At 43.7% G+C, this 18,103-nt stretch overlaps 1 protein-coding gene across 1 annotated transcript in view; it reads left to right on the top strand.

Annotated features, from left to right (window-relative positions):
- Znf777 (zinc finger protein 777) overlaps positions 1 to 18,103 on the top strand; it is a 36,056-nt gene that overhangs the window by 14,768 nt on the left and 3,185 nt on the right. Inside the window, exon 5 of the mRNA XM_045160968.1 lies at positions 16,394 to 16,645. Coding sequence (XP_045016903.1) covers positions 16,394 to 16,645 — 252 coding nt within the window. The remainder of the gene's footprint in view (positions 1 to 16,393; positions 16,646 to 18,103) is intronic.

Here is an 18,103-nt window from a genome sequence, read left to right as displayed (position 1 = left end):
GGCATATTTGACCTGGGTGGCCAGTTTTAAGGCTTGCAATGTCCACTGCTACTCACCACTGTTGATGAATTCTCTATCCCATAGAGCTACATGCAGTGTAGCTTTTTGTAGCTGTCAGTCAGCTGGTCCACAGACAGGAGGTTTTTAGCTCAGCTCCAACTTGATTTCTCAGTGACCTGTGGCTCAAGCTGTGTTCAGGAATAGGGTCTTACCATCTAGTTCTGGTGGGAAACCAAGAGCCTTGGTGTGGTGGTTTGATTCAGGTGTCCCCAATACACTTAGGTGTTCTGAATGCTAGCCTTCCAGCTGATGGAGATTTGGGAATTACTGCCTCCTGGAGGCAGTGTATTGTATCTTATCGATGCAAAAGGAGGGTGATCACTGGACAATTCAATGTGGAACCAACAGCAGGCTTTGATGGGAAGACTGTCTACAGCCAATTTCCCCTTGCCAGTGTTTCCACACTCTCTTGTTCCTGTTGCCCACCTGGTGTTGGTGAGGGGATGATGTCTGCCCTCTGCTCATGCCAATTTTCTTTTCCCCTGCCATCATGGAGCTTCCCCTCAAGTCTGTAAGCCAAAAAAAACCCTTTTTCCCACAAGCAACTCTTGGTTGGATGTTTTCTGCCAGCAATGCAAACCTGACTGCAATACTTGGCAATGGCCTGTAGTGTTTTGGGGGCATCAGGGATCTCCCTCATCAAAAACTTACTGGAAGCTATCCATCCCTGGCATTGAAATTTTTCTAGTAACAATCTATGGCTTCTGGGTATGCCATTACCCAAAAATGTAGATTTGCCCATATGGCTTATTCATAACATCCTAGACTTTGATTAACCCTCCTCCCACTCTTCCTTGCACCCCTAGTAATCTGTTCCTCTACTTACATGCATACAACACCCTCTCCTTAAGTGTTCCCCTCTCCTCCTTCCCTTATAGCCCCTTTCTAGCTTACTGGCTAGAAGCCTTTCTTTTTTTTCTCCTTTTTTCTTTTTTTGTATTGTGTTTTTTTTTTCTTTTCAATTTTTTTTTATTAACAACTTCCATGATTATAAAAAATATCCCATGGTAATACCCTCCCCCCCCCACTTTCCCCTTTGAAACTCCATTCTCCATCATATCCCCTCCCCATCTCAGTCAGTCTCTCTTTTATTTTGATGTCATGATCTTTTCCTCCTATTACGATGGTCTTGTGTAGGTAGTGTCAGGCACTGTGAGGTCATGGATATCCAGGTCATTTTGTGTCTGGGGGGAGCACATTGTAATGAGTCCTACCCTTCCTTTGGTTCTTACATTCTTTCCACCACCTCTTCCGCAATAGACCCTGAGCACTGGAAGGTGTGATAGAGATATTACAGTACCAAGCACTCCTATCACTTCTTTCCAGCACCATGATTCCTTCTGAGTCATCCCAAGGTCACTGCCATCTGAAAAGAGGAGATTCTCTACCAGAAGTGAGAGTAGCATTAATATAAGGGTATGAACATTAAGAGAAGTGTTAACTGGGCAGTTTGATAAGCACAGTGTATATACATTTAGCCAGACAGCAAACATTACACCCCTAGGGCTCATGACTACCCCTGTTTTAAGTTTTCAGTATCAGGGATGTATTCCCTCCCATGGAGCGGGTCTCCAGTCCAATTATAGGGCAGTTGTTTTATACCATGACAGATGTGCCACTATTGCACCCATTGGCTCATTTGGCCTGGCTGGCCAAATACAGGGCTTGTAATGTCCACTGTTGAGTATCTTTACTGGTGACTTCTCTCTCCCATTGAACTGCATACAGAATGGCTTCTTCCAGCTTTCTGTCAGCTGGTCTACATGGAGGAGGATATCAGCTCAGTTCCAGCAGGATTTCTCAGTGGCCTTGCAGCCCAAGTATGTGGAGACTTTAGCAATAGTGTCTTAACATCTATTCCTGGTAGGAAACCAAGGGTAGAGGCCTTTCTTAATCCAACGGAGTTGACAAAGTGAACTGTTAGCTGGCTCAAGGAATTATTTCAGGAGTAGAAACTAAATGTTTAAGAAGAACAGTAACTAGCCAGGCATGGTGGTCTATACCTATATAATCCCAGTCGTGAGGAGGCTGAGGTAGGTGGATCTTCATGAGTTCAAGGACAACCTGGGCTGCAAAGTGAGGCCCTGCTTTAAAAAAAGAAAGGCTGGAGAGATGGTTAAGCGCTTGCCTGTGAAGTCTAAGGACCCCAGCTCCAGGCTCAATTCCCCAGAACCCACGTAAGCCAGATGCACAAGGTGGCACATGCATCTGGAGTTCATTTGCAGTGACTAGCAGCCTTGGTGTGCCCATTCTCTTCTCTCTATATATGCCTTTTTGCTGTTGCTCTCAAATAAGTAAAACGAAACAAAATTTTTTTTTTTTTAAGTAACTTACAGTAGAGAAAACCTTTGTACAAAAAATAAGCACGACCCATGTCAGAGAAGCCAGTGTGGTACCTTCTGAGCTGTGTCTAGAGATTCAGATGGAGGGGTGAGCCTAACCCTGAGTTTAGTACCACAGGCAATAAAAATAAAACAGGTATTGAGTGCAGACAGATTTGAGGTAGAAGAAATAGGAAAAACAACCTAGGACAGAAAGTGAGGATTCAGGGAAAGGTGATTTGTGGTAAAAATCCTAAAACAGCTGATATCCCAGTTGGTTTTAAGATCCAGGTGCTGCTCTGAGCATTATCTTAGAAGGACTTTCTTTCCCTGTCTATTTGTCTCATATTCATCACAGGTGAGCTTCCCTTAGGATGGGAAATAAAAATGAAAGTGCAAATGACCCTAACATACTCTGTCCTGGGCTGATTTGTTCTGGTACACACATGCCCATGGTCTGAGCTTCTGTGAAGGTGGTGGCCTCAAGGAGGCATCTGTGCATGGTCACCTGTCATTTGTGGCACTCATCATCCCCACCCCCTTGCAGCCTGAAGTGGGAGGGAAGGCAGGGGGCGTCCGACCTCAGCTCTAAAGCGCTGTCCTTACATCACACCATGGTCAGCCGAAGGCCTGGCCCTCCAGTCACCGCAGAGGAACTGTTACCTTCAGCCCACTGCACATCTCCGGGGATTGGATCGTGCTCCTCCTCTGTCTTCTCCCTAGCAAGATAACAGCATATGCAACCCTGACCAACCCCAAAGGTGTGGGGCAAGGCAGCAAAGTCTAGAAAACAGAACTTTCAGAGTTCTACATATACCAAACATGATGGGTTTATGGGCTTGCTAAGTAAATTCATTCAGTAAGCTGTCGTTGAGTAGTGTTGGCCCCTATGGGCAAAGAGATCCAAGGAGAATTCAGGTAACTGTCCTACTCTTTTTTCTGGGGGGGTCAGGGTCTCACTGTAGCTCAGGCTGACCTGGAATTCACTCTGTAGTCTCAGGGTGGCCTTGAACTCACAGTGATCCTCCTACCTCTGCCTCCTGAGTGCTGGGGTTAAAGGCGTGCGCCACCACACCCGGCTTAACTTTCCTACTCTTAACATACTCAGAGTAGCCATGTCCTCCCATTCATCTGCCTCCCCAAGCTGCAGAGCACAAACAAAACAGAAAGAAAAGACATGGATAAGAAAGAGAAAGAACGAAGAGATGTGAAAGGGATCCTGGATATATCAGAAAGTTCAAGAGATTTTTCAAGTAGAATAAATTCATAAATACCTACCATGTGTGAATATTCTGAGAATAAAATGATACAGCAGAGAGGGGCGAGGTGCTTGGAGCCAAGTTCATGGTCGTTAATAGTAAGCTGAGCCAAATTAAAAATGATTAGCAAAACCAATAATGAGGTGCACACCTTTAATCCCCAGCACTTGGAAGGCTGAAATAGGAGGATCCCTGTGAGTTTGAGGACACCCTGAGACCACATAGTGAAGTCTAGGTCAGCATGAGGTAGAGTGTGACCCTACCTCAGGGAAAAAAAAAAAAGAAAAGAAAAGAAAAAGATCAGCTCTAGGGAAAGCAGAAAAGTTTATAGTTTACAGCTGACTTACACAGTATGCTACATGGTTCCATTGTAAACACCACTTACATAATTGAGTAACAGGAATCTATAGTTGCCAGTACAGAGTTGGGAGGAGATGACCCTGTCCAACCAGAAGGTCAATAGATGATGATTAAAGTTGGAAAACCAGGGCTTGAGAGGTGATTCGGTGGTTAAGGTGCTTGCCTGCAATGCCTAACAACCCAGGTTCAATTCCCCCAGTACTTACGTAAAACCAGATGCACAAAGTGGCACATCCATCTGGTGCTCGTTTGCAGTGGCTAGAGGTCCTGGTGCACCTGTATTCATTCTCTCTCTCTCACTGTGTACTTGCAAATAAATAAAAAGTTGGAAAATCAAGAAGTAGCAATACAGGCCAGACATGGTAGTACACGCCTTTAATCCCAGCACACAGGAGGCGAAGGTAGGAGGATCACAGTGAGTTCAAGGCCACCCTGAGACTACGTAGTGAATTCCAGGTCAGCTTGAACTAGAGTGTGACCCTACCTCGAAAACACACAAAAAGCAAACGCAAACCAAAAAATAAATAAATAAAAGGAAGAAGAAGTAGCAATACAAATGTGTTACTGAGAGCCAGGAAGCTAAATGACAGAATCTTCTGGTGCATTCAAAGTGAGTGCCTGTGAGAAGCTGGAAATGGAGAATTGAGAAGTGTAGAGGAATCTCAAAACACACACACACATTTCGAGCTGGGCTTAATGATGCACACCTTTAATCCCAGCACTCGGGGAGGAGTTCCAGGCCATCCCGAGAGGACATAGTTAATTCTTGGTCAGCCTGCACCAGAGTGAGACCCTACCTCAAAAAAAAAAAAAAAAAAAAAAGTGCTGCGTTGGTAGTGTACACCTTTAATCCCAGCAGAGATAAGAGAATTACCCTGAGTTCAAGGCCAGCCTGAGACTACATAGTAAATTCTAGGTCAGCCTGGGCTAGAGTGAAACCCTAGCTCAAAACACAAGCCAGGCATGGTGCCCATACCTATAATCCCAACACTTGGGAGGCAGAGATAGGAGGATTACCATGAGTTCAAGGCCATCTTGAGACTACATAGTGAATTCCAGGTTAGCCTGGGCTAGAGTGAGATCCTACCTCAAAAAAAATTAGGGATAAGGATGTAGCTCAGAGCTTTAACCTACTATGCCTAACGCCTTGGGTTTAATTCTCAGCAACACACACACAAATAAATAAAATTAAAACATGTTTGAAGAATTGTTCAGCACTCTGTCCTATGTGCATACATGATTGAAAAGAGAAGGAGAATGCCTGTAATCCAAGCATTTAGGGTGTGGAGGCAAGAAAATACCAGAGTACAAGGGCATCTACTATATAATGATTTTGTTTTGAGGCCAGTCTGGCTTACATGAGACCTTATCTCATAAAAACAAAGAAGGGCCAGGAAGACGGCTCTGTGGGTAGAAGCACTTTCTGTGCAAGCATGCCAGCCTGAGTTCAGATCCTCAGAACCCATGTGAAGGCCAGACACAGTAGCAAGCCTCTCCACCCCAGCATTCCTACTGAGAGATGGGAAGCAGAGACAGGAGAATCCTGGAAGCTCAAAGGCCAGCTAGCTTGGCATATGCAGTGGTGGACTTGAGTCCAACAAGACTGAAGGTGAGGGCCATCACCCAAGGTGACCTCCACACATGCACCTGCCATACACACACACACACACACACACACACAGATTGAGAGAATAACTCATACCAAGTTTTACAAACCTCCACGAAAGCCAGCTCTATTCTTTACTGTGAGCTGATAGACATAATGTAGCAACATTGTTTTTTATTGTTTTTCCAAGTAGTCTGTCTCTGTCTAGCCTAGGATGACCTAGAATTCACTATGTAGTCTCAAGGTGGCCTTGAACTCACAGTGATCCACCTATACCTCTGCCTCCTCAGTGGTGCTAGGATTAAAGGCGTGTGCCACATGCCCGGCAACATTGGGTTTTAATTTCAAAAAGAAAAGCATGCAAAAGCCCCCAAGTTTTCTCTCAAGAATCTTGAGCAGGGCATGGTGGTGCACGCCTTTAATCCCAGCACTCGGGAGGCAGAGGTAGGAGGATTGCCGTGAGTTCTAGGCTACCTTGAGCCTACATAGTTAATTTCAGGTCAGCCTGGACCAGAGTGAGACCCTACTTTGTAAAAGAAACAAAAAAAAAAAAAATCTTGTCAACTGTTTATTCCTTCCTGCTTCATGCACATGTGGTTACAAACACCTTTAATTATATGAACAATACATAACTAATATATCTTGCTGCAATGCAAACTCAAATATGGAATGGCATCATTCACAACTTCCTATTTCAGTAGCAAATCCAGGTTAGGTGGTATACGTCTGTAATTCCAGCACTCAGAGGCAGAGACAGCAGAATTGCTGCAAGGTCAAGGGCAGAATGGGTCTTAAGTAATGTAAAAATAACTTTCAGTCACAATATTACTCGCCTTTTTTTTTTTTTTTTTTTTTTTTTTGAGGTAGGACCTCACTCTAGTCCAGGATGACCTGGAACTCCCCCTGAAGCACCAAGCCTCAGAGTCACAACTACCTCTGCCTCCTGAGTGCTGGGATTACCCAGCTTTTCTTAATAGTAGATTATAGTATTCTGTGTATTGATTTCATAATGTATTTTAAAACTTTCCCATTGATGTGTATTTAAGGAGTTTACAAGTTTTGGTGCATCAGCAAGGACCCTTATAAACAGATCTCTGTGCACTGGTCTAAAACTTTTTTAGAAGTAGATTTTCCAGGTCAAAGGATATGCCCACTTAAATATTTAATAGATACTGGCACATGCCCTCCACAACACTTCCTCTCATGTACCTTCATCTAAGCTTGGGAATACTGCCCACACACCCAGGCCAGTAGGAGGCACCTGCAGCTTTGTGTACTTGCCAAAGTGCTGACAAATGCACTTGATACCATTCTTTAACTTGTCACAAGTCATATGCATATTGTCATATGGTTACTAACTAATTATCATGTCTGATTCTGTGAGTTGCTTTCTTTTTTGATTTTTTTTTATTGACAGCTTCCATAATTATGGACAATAAACCATGGTAATTCCCTCCCCTTGTTCTTCTTTTGATATGTATTTTTCTTTTTCTGAGACAGTGCCTCATGTAGTCCAGGCTGGCCTTAAACTCCCTACATAGGCTCAGGTGGCCTTAAACTTCTGATACTCCTGGGATCACAGGCATATGCCACCATTTCTGGCTTGTAAAAGCTTTATTTATTTATTTTTGAGGTAGGTTTTCACTATAGCCGAGGTTCACCTGAAATTCACTACGTAGTCTCAGGGTAGACTGGAACTCACAGTGATCCTCCTACCTGTGCCTCCTGAGTGCTGGGATTAAAGGCGTGCACCATCATGCACAGTGTAAAAGCTTTTTATACATCAAAGATATTAGCTCATGTCAGTCATAGCTATGCAAATATTTCCCAATTCTTTTTACTTTTACATATAGTATTTGTATGTGGGTGTGGTATAACAGTTTTAATTTTTTTTTATGAGAGAAAGAAAGAGAGAACTGGCATGCCAGGACCTCCAGCCACTGCAATTGAACTCCAGATGTGTATGCCACCTTGTGCATGTGTGACTGCACGTGTCACCTTTTGTGTCTGGCACAAAGTGGCACATGCATCTGAAGTTCATTTGCAGCAGCTGAAGGCCCTTGTGTGCACATTCTTTCTCTCCCATCTCTCTCTCTCTTCTATCTCTCTGAACTTGCAAATTAATAAATAAAAACTAAAGAAATAAAAGTTTTGGGGGCCGGAGAGATAGCTTAGCAGTTAAGGTGTGTTGCAGTTAGGTTCACATTGCTGGTAGAAATCACCCAACCAAGAGCAGCTTGTGGGAAAAAGAGGTTTATTTTGGCTTACAGGCTTGAGAGGAAGCTCCACGATGGGAGGGAAAACGATGGCATGAGCAGAGGGTGGACATCACCCCCTGGCCAACATACAGTGGACCATAGTAACAGAAGGAGTGTGCCAAACACTGGCAAGGGGAAACTGGCTATAACACCCATAAGCCCGCCCCCAACAATACACTCCCTCCAGGAGGCGTTAATTCACAAATCTCCATCAGCTAGGAATGTTTGTGGGGGACACTTAAATCAAACCATCACAAGGTGCTTGCCTGCAAAGCCAAAGGACCCAGGTTTGACTCACCAGTTCCCACGTAAAGCCAGAGGCACAAAGTGTTGCATGCATCTGGAATTTGTAGTGGCCAGAAGCCTAGTATGCCCATACACACACACACACACACACACTCTCTCTCTCTCTCTCTCTCTCTCTCTCTCTCTCTCTCTGTCTCTCTCTCTCTCTCACATTCTCACTCTCTTCCTCTCTCAAACAAATACATAGACTATAAAAAGTAAAGGATAGTTTTTTAAACATATTTATTCATTTGCAAGGAGAGAGAGAATATGAATACGGGTATACCAGGGCCTCTAGCCACTATAAATGAACTCTAGATGCATGCACCACTTTGTGTATCTGTCTTTATGTGGGTACTGGGGAACTGCACACAAGCACCCTAACTGCTGAGCCATCTCTCCAGCCCAAGAATACTTTTTGATAATATGTTAACTATGTGATTTGTATAGTTGTAATTCAGGATAAGTTCAGAGAATCAATTGACATTTCCATGACAGAGCTCCTTCCAGTCCATCTGCATACTGATTGAATGAGGCTTCCCATGCTTGTATTTGTTAGAATGAAAAATAGAATTGATTTGGAACTGTCTCATTGCACAACAAGAATAAATATATTCGTTCTCCAATAAGTAAACTAATTGGGAAAAAATTCCTACTCAACTTTAATGAGAACATTTTCAGAAGATTTTTGTTTTCTGTTTTGGATAGCTGTTTATCATCCTGTGTCATGATCACTAAGAAAACTCCATCTAGGAAAGAAATAAACATAGAGAGCCTTGTGGAGCTGAACTTAATTTTTCAGTTTACATAAACACTTTTGTGGCAGATGAGGCGATCAGTAAAAGATTTCCAGGCATGAAAATATGGTCTACTAGGGTAAAATCCTTGGGCAAAGTGGGACTGGAAATAGAAGCTCAAGGTAAAAGGATTGAAATAAAAAACCCAACTATCAAAGAAGAACTTGTTCATGAATGTTTTGAGTGAACAATGGTGGATTTCAAATGGTTAGAATTCTTGGATTCTATTGATTTCATTAAAGGATGAGGAAAGAGCTTATTTCAAATCTCAATGTTTACTCTAGAAATTATATCTTTTGCAGTTACTGATTTTATTTTATTTTTATTTAAAAGAGAAAATATGAGTGCACTAGGGCCTCTTGCTATTGCAAACGGAACTCCAGACACATGCACCACTTTGTGCATCTGGCTTTACATGAGTAATGGGGGAGTGAACCTGGGCCAGAAGGCTTTGCAAGCAAGACCCTTTAACCACTAACCACTGAGCCATGTCCCCAGCCCAAGTTGTGTGTGTGTGTGTGTATCTCACTCCAGCTGACCTTGAACTTGTAGCACTCTTCCTGCCTCAACCATCCAAATACTGAGATACATGTGTGATCTGTCACACCCAGTTTATCTTATATTTTTATGACAAAGATGCAAAGGGAAGCATTTTTTTTGGGGGGGGGTTCTGGGTTTCACTTTATCCCAGGCTGACCTAGAACTCTCAGTGCTCCTCCTATCTCAGCCTCTTGGCTGCTGGAATTAAAGGCATTAGCCACTATGCTCTACTAGAAACATAGTTTTGAAAAATTGTTTTATGGGGTAAGCAAGTGAAATATTTTCAGGAGTTCATGAAGTTAGGAAAGTTGCATTTGTGGAGGAGCGTAATGATTTAATGTACGGACAAGGCTTGAAGATCGGAGAGCCAGAGCTGCAGTAGAAAGGCGTGAATATGGGGCTGAGGGCTGGAGAGATGGCTGAGCAGTTAAGGCGCTTGCCTGTGAAGCCTAAGGACCCATGTTCAACCCTCCAGATCCCACATTAGCCAGACACAAAGGTGAAGTAAGCACAAAGTCGTACATGCCCACTAGGTGGCACAAGTGTCTGGAGTTTGATTTTAGTGGCTGAGGTACTAGTGTGCCAATTCTCTATCTCTCCTTTCTCTCTTTTAAGCGCTCTCTCTCTCTCTCTCTCTTTTTTTTTTTAAGGACTGAGGAAACAAGCAGAGGATTTAAGTTAAGGAGGGAAGAGATGGTAGGGGAAGGGCAGTTATTGTTAGGTCTTGTGTCGTCTCTGAAGCTTGGTTCTTTATATTTTTTTTAATTTTTTTTGTTATTTTTGTTTATTTATTTGAGAGAGACAGAGAGGGACAGAAAGAGGCAGATAGGGAGAGGGAGAGAGAATGGGCACGCCAGAGCCTCCAGCCACTGCAAACGAACTCCAGACGCATGTGCCCCCTTGTGCATCTGGCTAACGTGGGTCCAGGGGAGTTGAGTCTCGAACCAGGGTCCTTAGGCTTCACAGGCAAGCGCTTAACTGCTAAGCCATCTCTCCAGCCCATGCTTGGTTCTTTATACAGAGCACAAGCTTGTCGCAGGATGTATGTGGTGGTGCACTTCTGTAATCCCAGTACTTGGGAGTTAGAGGAAGGAGAATCAGGAGTTCCAGATCATCCTTGGGTATATAACAAGTTTAAGGACAACCTGGGCTACATAATGAGTTCTAGGCCAGTCTGAGCTGGAAAACAAAAACAAGACCCTATCTCAAAGGGTTGGGGAGGAAGAAACTAAATTCATTTAATTTTCATCATTTGCATAGTCCAAGAGCATGGTGCCAACACCTGCTTGTCTCTTGTAAGGCCGTCTGACTGTATCATAATGTGGCCGATCACACCCTGACAGGGTGATAAGACAGTGAGAGATCCCATGGCAAGATAGGGAGCAAGAGATTAGGGAGGGGCCAAGGTCACTACTTGTCAATAACCTGCTTCAACCCACTTTGAAAGCAGCATTACTGCCTTCCCAAGGGCAATACCCTGATCTGGTCATCTCTTAAGCCTTCACCACCTCAATTCTATTCATGGCACAAGCTTCCTGCTATGAGACTTTGGACCACACATTCAGAATATATCCAAACCACCAGCCCCACTATCTCAGCAGCTTGGAGGCTGAGGCAGGCAGAACACAGTTCAGGGTCAACCTATAAAACCTAGCAATTACCAACTGATATTTTTTCATTAAAACCTGAACTAGAAGTACAAAGCAGAGATGTGATGGAGTCTAAGGAGAAAGGCTATGAAATTGTTATCAAAATATAGTCATTAAATCTGTACTTCTGCATCAATTTGCAAAAAAAAAAAAAAACTAGCAAGACCCTGTCTCAAAAATGAAAAATTGGGCTGGAGAGATAACTTAGTGGTTAAGGCACTTGCCTGTGAAGCCTAAGGATCCTGGTTCAATTCCCCATTGCCATGTAAGCCAGATGCACAAGGTGGCACATGCATCTGGAATTCGCTTGCAGTGGCTGGAGGCCCTGGCATGCCCATTCTTTCTCTTTCTCTCTCTCTCTCTCTCTCTTTCTCTCCTAACTAAATAAAATATTTTTAAAAATGAAAAATTACAGCTGGAGAGATGGCTTGGCAATAAAGGTACTTACTTGCAAAGCCTGATGATCTGGGCTTAATTACCCATGTAAAGCCAGATGCACTAAGTGGTGCATGCATCTGGAGATCGTTTGCAATGGCAAGAGGCTCTAGTTCACCCATTCTATCTCTACTTGCAAATAAAAAATTAAAATATTAAAAAATGATGGGCTGGTCATTGTGGAAATCAGTGTGGAGGTTCCTAAAACAGCTAAAGATTGATCTACCATATGACCCAGCTATAGCACTCCTAGGCATATATCCTGAGGACTCATCTCATTTCCTTAGAAGTATGTGCTCAACCATGTTTATTGCTGCTCAATTTATAATAGCTGGGAAATGGAACCGGCCTAGATGTCCCTCAACTGATGAGTGGATAATGAAGATATGGCTCATTTATACAATGGAGTTCTACTCAGCGGTAAAGAAAAATGAAGTTATGAAATTTGCAGAAAAATGGATGGATCTGGAAAGGATTATACTAAGTGAGGTAACCCAGGCCCAGAAAGCCAAGCGCCACATGTTCTCCCTCATATGTGGATCCTAGCTACAGATGATTGGGCTTCTGCGTGAGAAGGAAAATACTTAGTAGCAGAAGCCAGTAAGTTAAAAAGGAGACATAAAGGGAAGAGAAAGGAAGGGAGGAGGGTACTTAATAGGTTGGTATTGTATATATGTAAGTACAGTGATTGAGATGGGGAGGTAATATGATGGAGAATGGAATTTCAAAGGGGAAAGTATGGGGGGGGAGGGATGGTATTACCATGGGATATTTTTTATAATCATGGAAAATGTTAATAAAAATTGTGAAAGAAAAAAAAAATGATGGGCTGGAGAGATGGCTTAGCAGTTAAGGCATTTGCCTGCAAAGCCAGAGGATCCCAGTTCAACTCTCCAGGACCCAAGTAAGCCAGATGCACAAGGGAGTGCATGCATCTGGAGTTTGTTTGCAGTAGCTGGAGGCCCTTGCATGCCGATTCTCTCTCTCTCTCTCTCTCTCTCTCAACTAACTAAATAAAATATTTTTAAATGAAAAATTATGGCTGGAGAGATGGCTTGGCCATAAAGGCATTTACTTGCAAAGCCTGATGACCTGGGCTTAATTACCCATGTAAAGCCAGATGCACCAAGTGGTGCATGCATCTGGAGAACACTTGCAATGGCAAGTGGCTCTAGCTCACCCATTCTATCTCTACTTGCAAATAAAACATTAACATATTTTAAAATGATGGGCTGCAGAGATGGCTTAACAGTTAAGGCATTTGCCTGCAAAGCCAGAGGACCCCGGTTCAACTCTCCAGGACCCAAGTAAGCCAGATGCACAAGGGAGTGCATGCATCTGGAGTTTGTTTGCAGTGGCTGGAGGCCCTGGCATGCCCATTCTGTCTCTCTCTGCCTCGTTCTCTCTCTCAAATAAATAAACATATTTTTTAAATGAAAAATTAGGGGCTGGAGGCATGGCTCAGAGGTTAAGGCATCTGCCTGCAAAACCTAACCTGCATTTGATTTCCCCAGTACCCATGTACAGCCAGATGCACAAAGTGATGCATGCATCCAGAGTTCATTTGCAGCAGCTGGAGGCCCTGGCATGCCCATTCTGCCTATCTCTCTTTCTTCTGTCTCTCTCTGCTTGCAAGTAAATAAATAAGTCAATAATATTTTTTAAATGAAAAATTAACCAGGCATATTGGTGCATACCTTTCATCCCAGCACTCAGGAGGCACAGCTAGGAGGATCACTATAAATTTGAGGCCAGCCTGAGACTACGTAGTGAATTCCAGATCAGCCTGGGCTAGAGCAAGATCCTATCTCAAAAACAACACAAAAAAATTTTTAAAAACAGAGCTGGAAAGACAGCTTGTGATGAGCACTTGGCTAAATGTGAGACACCTTAGATTCCATGCCCCAGTACTGTCAAAAATAAGAAAGTATCTAAATCACAGCAGAGGCCAAAGCTGTTAATTTTCAGCTCAAGCAGGAGAAAGCTGAAAGTGTAAATGCAGAAAGATGGCGGGGTGGGGATGCAGGGTTGTTGTTAGAGAATAGAATACCGACATCACTGAAGACTAGGGCAGGTCCGCTGTGAGAACTGCACCTTGAAAACAGGAAAGCTGTTATATACCCCGTCTATTTCAAAGTTCTCTGACTTGGCTGATCAGGTAGGAATTAGAAGGTTGCCAGGCACCAGAAGGAACCCAGCTTCAAGTCATAGAGCATCCGTTTTCAGCCTCCTCAGTTGGCTGGTCTGATTTCTCAGTGATGTATCTATCCACGTCACACTGGAGAAGCGTAGACAGGGCAGATCGCCAGGCAGCTTCCCACGTGCAGGACTCGGTTTGCTTCATTTGTTTCCTAGCTCCGCCCCTTCCCACAGCACTTACCACCATCCAGCGTACGATACATTTCTATTGTGTTTATTGCCTTATGTAGAATATTTTTTTAAAAAATTTTATTATTTATTTATTTGAGAGTGACAGACAGAGAAAGAGGGGTGGAGAGAGAGAATGGTCACACCAGGGCTTCCAGCCTCTGCAAACGAACTCCAGACGCGTGCGCCCCCTTGTGCATCTGGCTAACGTGAGACCTGGGGAACCGAGCCTCGAACCAGGGTCCTTAGGCTTCACAGGCAAGCGCTTAACTGCTAAGCCATCTCTCCAGCCCATTTTTTAAAAATCTTTTACTCTTATTCATTTATTTGAGAGGCAAGTAGGGAGAGAGAGAGAGAGAGAGGATGGGTGCACCAGGACCTCCAGCCACTGCAAATGAACTCCATGCCAATAAATAAATAAATAAATGGAAATAAAAAAAAAAAACCCTAGGGGCTGGGGAGATGGCTTAGCCAGTAAGAGTAATTATTATGCCAGCAAGAGCTCCCAGTGAGAAGGGCGGGCATGGCTGTGTGTGCCTGTGACCCCAGTGCTAAGGGAAGCAGAGACAGGAGGATCGCTGGGACTACCTGTTCAACTGGAAAACGGGGAGCCCCAGGTCCGGTGAGAGGCTCCATGTCAAGGAAATGAAACAGAAATACAGTAGAGGGGTTTATCCAGTGTCTTCCTCTGGATGTACATGGAGCACATGCACACACACACACATACACACACACGTACATACACAAACCATACATCCTATACTCACACACCAAAAAAAATTCATAGGCCAGGCACAGTGGTGTGCCCCTGTAATTCCAGCCTCTGGTGGTTTGAGACCAGCCTGGAATACAAAATGTTTTTAGTTTTTCAAAATAGTATTTCACTCTGGTCCAGGCTGACCTGGAATTCGCTATGCATTCTCAGGGTGGCCTTGAACTCAGGGTAATCCTCTTACCTCTGCCTCCTGAGTGCTGGGATTAAAGGCATGTGCCACCATGCCCAGCTTCTTTTTTTATTATTATTATTTTTAAAAATTAGGGGGAGTGGTTGAGATAGAGTTGCATGTAGCCCAGGTTGGCCTTGAACTAACTCTGTAGCCAGGATGATCTTGAAGTCTTCATCCTCCTGCCTCCACCTTCCAAATGCTGGGATTTCAGGCATCAGACACCACAGCTAAAAAACACAGATTTTGAAGCCAGGCATAGTGGTGCACCTCTTTGATCCCAGTACTTGGGAGGCAGAGGTAGAAGGATCGCCATAAGTTCAAGGCCACCCTGAGAATACAGAGTGAATTCCAGGTCAGCCTGAGCTAGAATGAGACCCTACCTCAAAATACCAAAAAAATTAAAAATTAAGACAATGTATATAATAGGGTAATGTTTAGCTAAAAATAAATAAGACCCAACTTATATATTTGTGCCAGCTTTAAAGCAATGTGAGTCTAAAGAAGGCCTCAGAAAGTCTGTCTGCATCCAGCATCTCACCAGCAATGGCCAGGCATGAGAAGTGAGGAGATAGCCCATGTGTTTATTTGCACTGATGAAGCTTGACCAGTGAGAGGGAAATTGTGTATGGGCATTGGCTGCCTAGCCTGGAAAATAAAATTAGGGTCTCTAAACAATTATGAGCCTTAAGTAGGCTAATCTTCTCATTTATATAAACTTGACTCCAGTTTGTGTTAGCAGTCAAGACTATAAAGTGTCCAGGAGCTTCTCTCCACTCATCAGCAGCATCTGGTTTTTTGTTTGTTTGTTTTTTTTAATTTGTTTTTTTTTTTTTTGATTTTTTTGAGGTAAGGTCTCACTCTATCCCAGGCTGACCTGGAATTCACTATGGAGTCTCAGGGTGGCCTCGAACTCATGGCGATCCTCCTACCTCTGCCTCCCAAGTGCTGGGATTAAAGGCGTGCGCCACCACGCCCAGCATCAGCAGCATCTGTCTTTAGAGTCTCTTAAAAAAGAACTGTCCAGGGCTGGAGAGATGGCTTAGCGTTTAAGCACTTGCCTGTGAAAGCCTAAAGACCCCAGTTCAAGGTTCATTTCCCCAGGACTCCACCTTAGCCAGATGCACAAGGGGGCGCATGCATCTGGAGTTCATTTGCAGTGGTTGGTGGCCCTGGCGTGCCCATTCTCTCTCTCTCTCTGCCTCTTTATCTCTGTTTGTCACTCTCAAATAAATAAATAAAAATAAACAAAAAAAATTTTAAAAGAACTGTCCAAATATAAATTTTTTTATTATTTTCATTGTTTCTCTTCTGTTCAAGGCAGGGTGTCACTCTAGCCAGGGCTGAACTGGAACTCACTTTGTAACCCCAGGCTGGCCTCGAACTCACTGCAGTCCTTCTACCTCAGCCTCCTGAATGACCCACCACACCTGGCTTAAAATATAAATTTTAGGGCTGTGGAAGCCTGAGTAAGTGACATGACTTCTGTATTCTCTCCCTTTCCTCTCTCAGCACATGATGGCATAGTGATCAAGATCGAGGTGCAGACCAATGACGAGGGCTCCGAAAGTTTAGAGACGCCAGAGCCCCTGATGGGTCAAGTGGAGGAACATGGCTTTCAGGACTCAGAGCTGGGTGACCCCTGTGGAGAGCAGCCGGACCTGGACATGCAGGATCAGGAGAACACGCTGGAGGAGTGCACAGAAGGCTCCAGTGAGTTCAGTGAGCTCAAGCAGATGCTGGTGCAGCAGAGAAATTGCACAGGTAAGTCCTGGGCAGGTGCGGGGGCCTGCGGCGGCCTTGCCTTATGGAAACAGAGGGCAGCTGGCCAATGGTGAATACACCATGCAAACACGCAAGGTCGCACATGTGCACAGGATGTTGCACATGTCTGGAGTTCAATTTCAGTGGCTGGAGGTCTTGGCATACCAATTCTTTCTCTCCTGCTCATAAAGAAAAATATAAAAATGTGTCTGTGTCAGGAGTGGTGGTACACACCAGTGATCCCTATACATATGAAGTAGAGGCAGGAGGATTACTGCAAGTCCAAGGCCAGGACCATCTCTCTAACTAAAGTTACAGGCCAGCAAGGGCTACGTAGCAAGACTCTGTCTTAAAGAAACAATATAAGAAATGTGTTCATATCCAGTTATTTAGGCATTTTAAATTATTGTGTTGATTATTATTATTTTGTTTTCATTTTGCCTATAGGTAAGACAAATTATAGAGGGTTTGGGGTTGGTTTTTTTTCTTTCAAATTTTCTATTGACACTCTCCATACACGGTGTACCCTGATCATAATTTCCTCCCACTATCCTCTCTTGTCCTCCCTCCCTATCCTTGTACTGAACCCCTTCTTCCCAGCTAGTACCTCTTCTATTTAGATGTCACCATTTTTCTTTTTCTACCCTCATATTATACAAGTCTTGTGTAGGTGGTGTCAGCCACTGGTGGTCATGAATGCACAGCCCCTTTGTATCGTATCTGGAAGACAGTATTGCAAAGCACTTCTCCCCTTCCTTTGGCTATTACACTCTTTTTTTTTTTTCAATTTTATTTTAATTAACAACTTCCATGATTATAAAAAGTATCCCCTATTAATGCCCTCCCTACCCCCACTTTCCCCTTTGAAACTTCATTCTCCATCATATCCCCTCCCCCACTCAATCATTCATTCTCTTTTACTTTGATGTCATGATCTTTTCCTCGTATTATGATGGGCTTGTGTAGGTAGTGGGTTTAGTTTTTTCTTGCTGTTTTGAGGCAGGGTCGTACTTTAGCCCAGGCTGAAACTCACTCTGTAGTCCCAGTCTGGCCTTGAACTCATGGCAGTGCTCCTATTTCTGCCTCCCAAGTGCTGGGATTAAAGGCTGGTGGTTTTTTGTTTTGGTTGCTTGGTTGGTTTGTATATCTTTTAAGTGTGAAAGTGCTTCAAACAGGGTTTTTATATGTAAGAATTCTGGAAGTGCACTTTTGTACACTTTTTTTAATAGAGGGACTCAGAGAATTGACTTTCTCTTACATGGTAGCAAAATAGAGCTCTCCAGTTAACTGTTTAGAGTGTACCAGATAAGCACAGAGTACCTAAAGAAATACAAATAAAAAGAGTCAAAAGCTACTTTTTCTCTTGAACTTAGGTTCCTGAAAGTCAGATTCCTGACTGCAGTGAGACTGTGCCTACCTGAGGTGCTGCAGAGGGCTGAGGGGCCTGAGGCCCCCCAG

The sequence above is a fragment of the Jaculus jaculus genome, chromosome 10 (genome assembly GCF_020740685.1).
Source record: "Jaculus jaculus isolate mJacJac1 chromosome 10, mJacJac1.mat.Y.cur, whole genome shotgun sequence".
NCBI classification, from domain to species: Eukaryota; Metazoa; Chordata; class Mammalia; order Rodentia; family Dipodidae; genus Jaculus; species Jaculus jaculus.
Note: the sequence above shows the minus strand (reverse complement) of the source record. Positions and strands in the feature narration are given on the sequence as shown.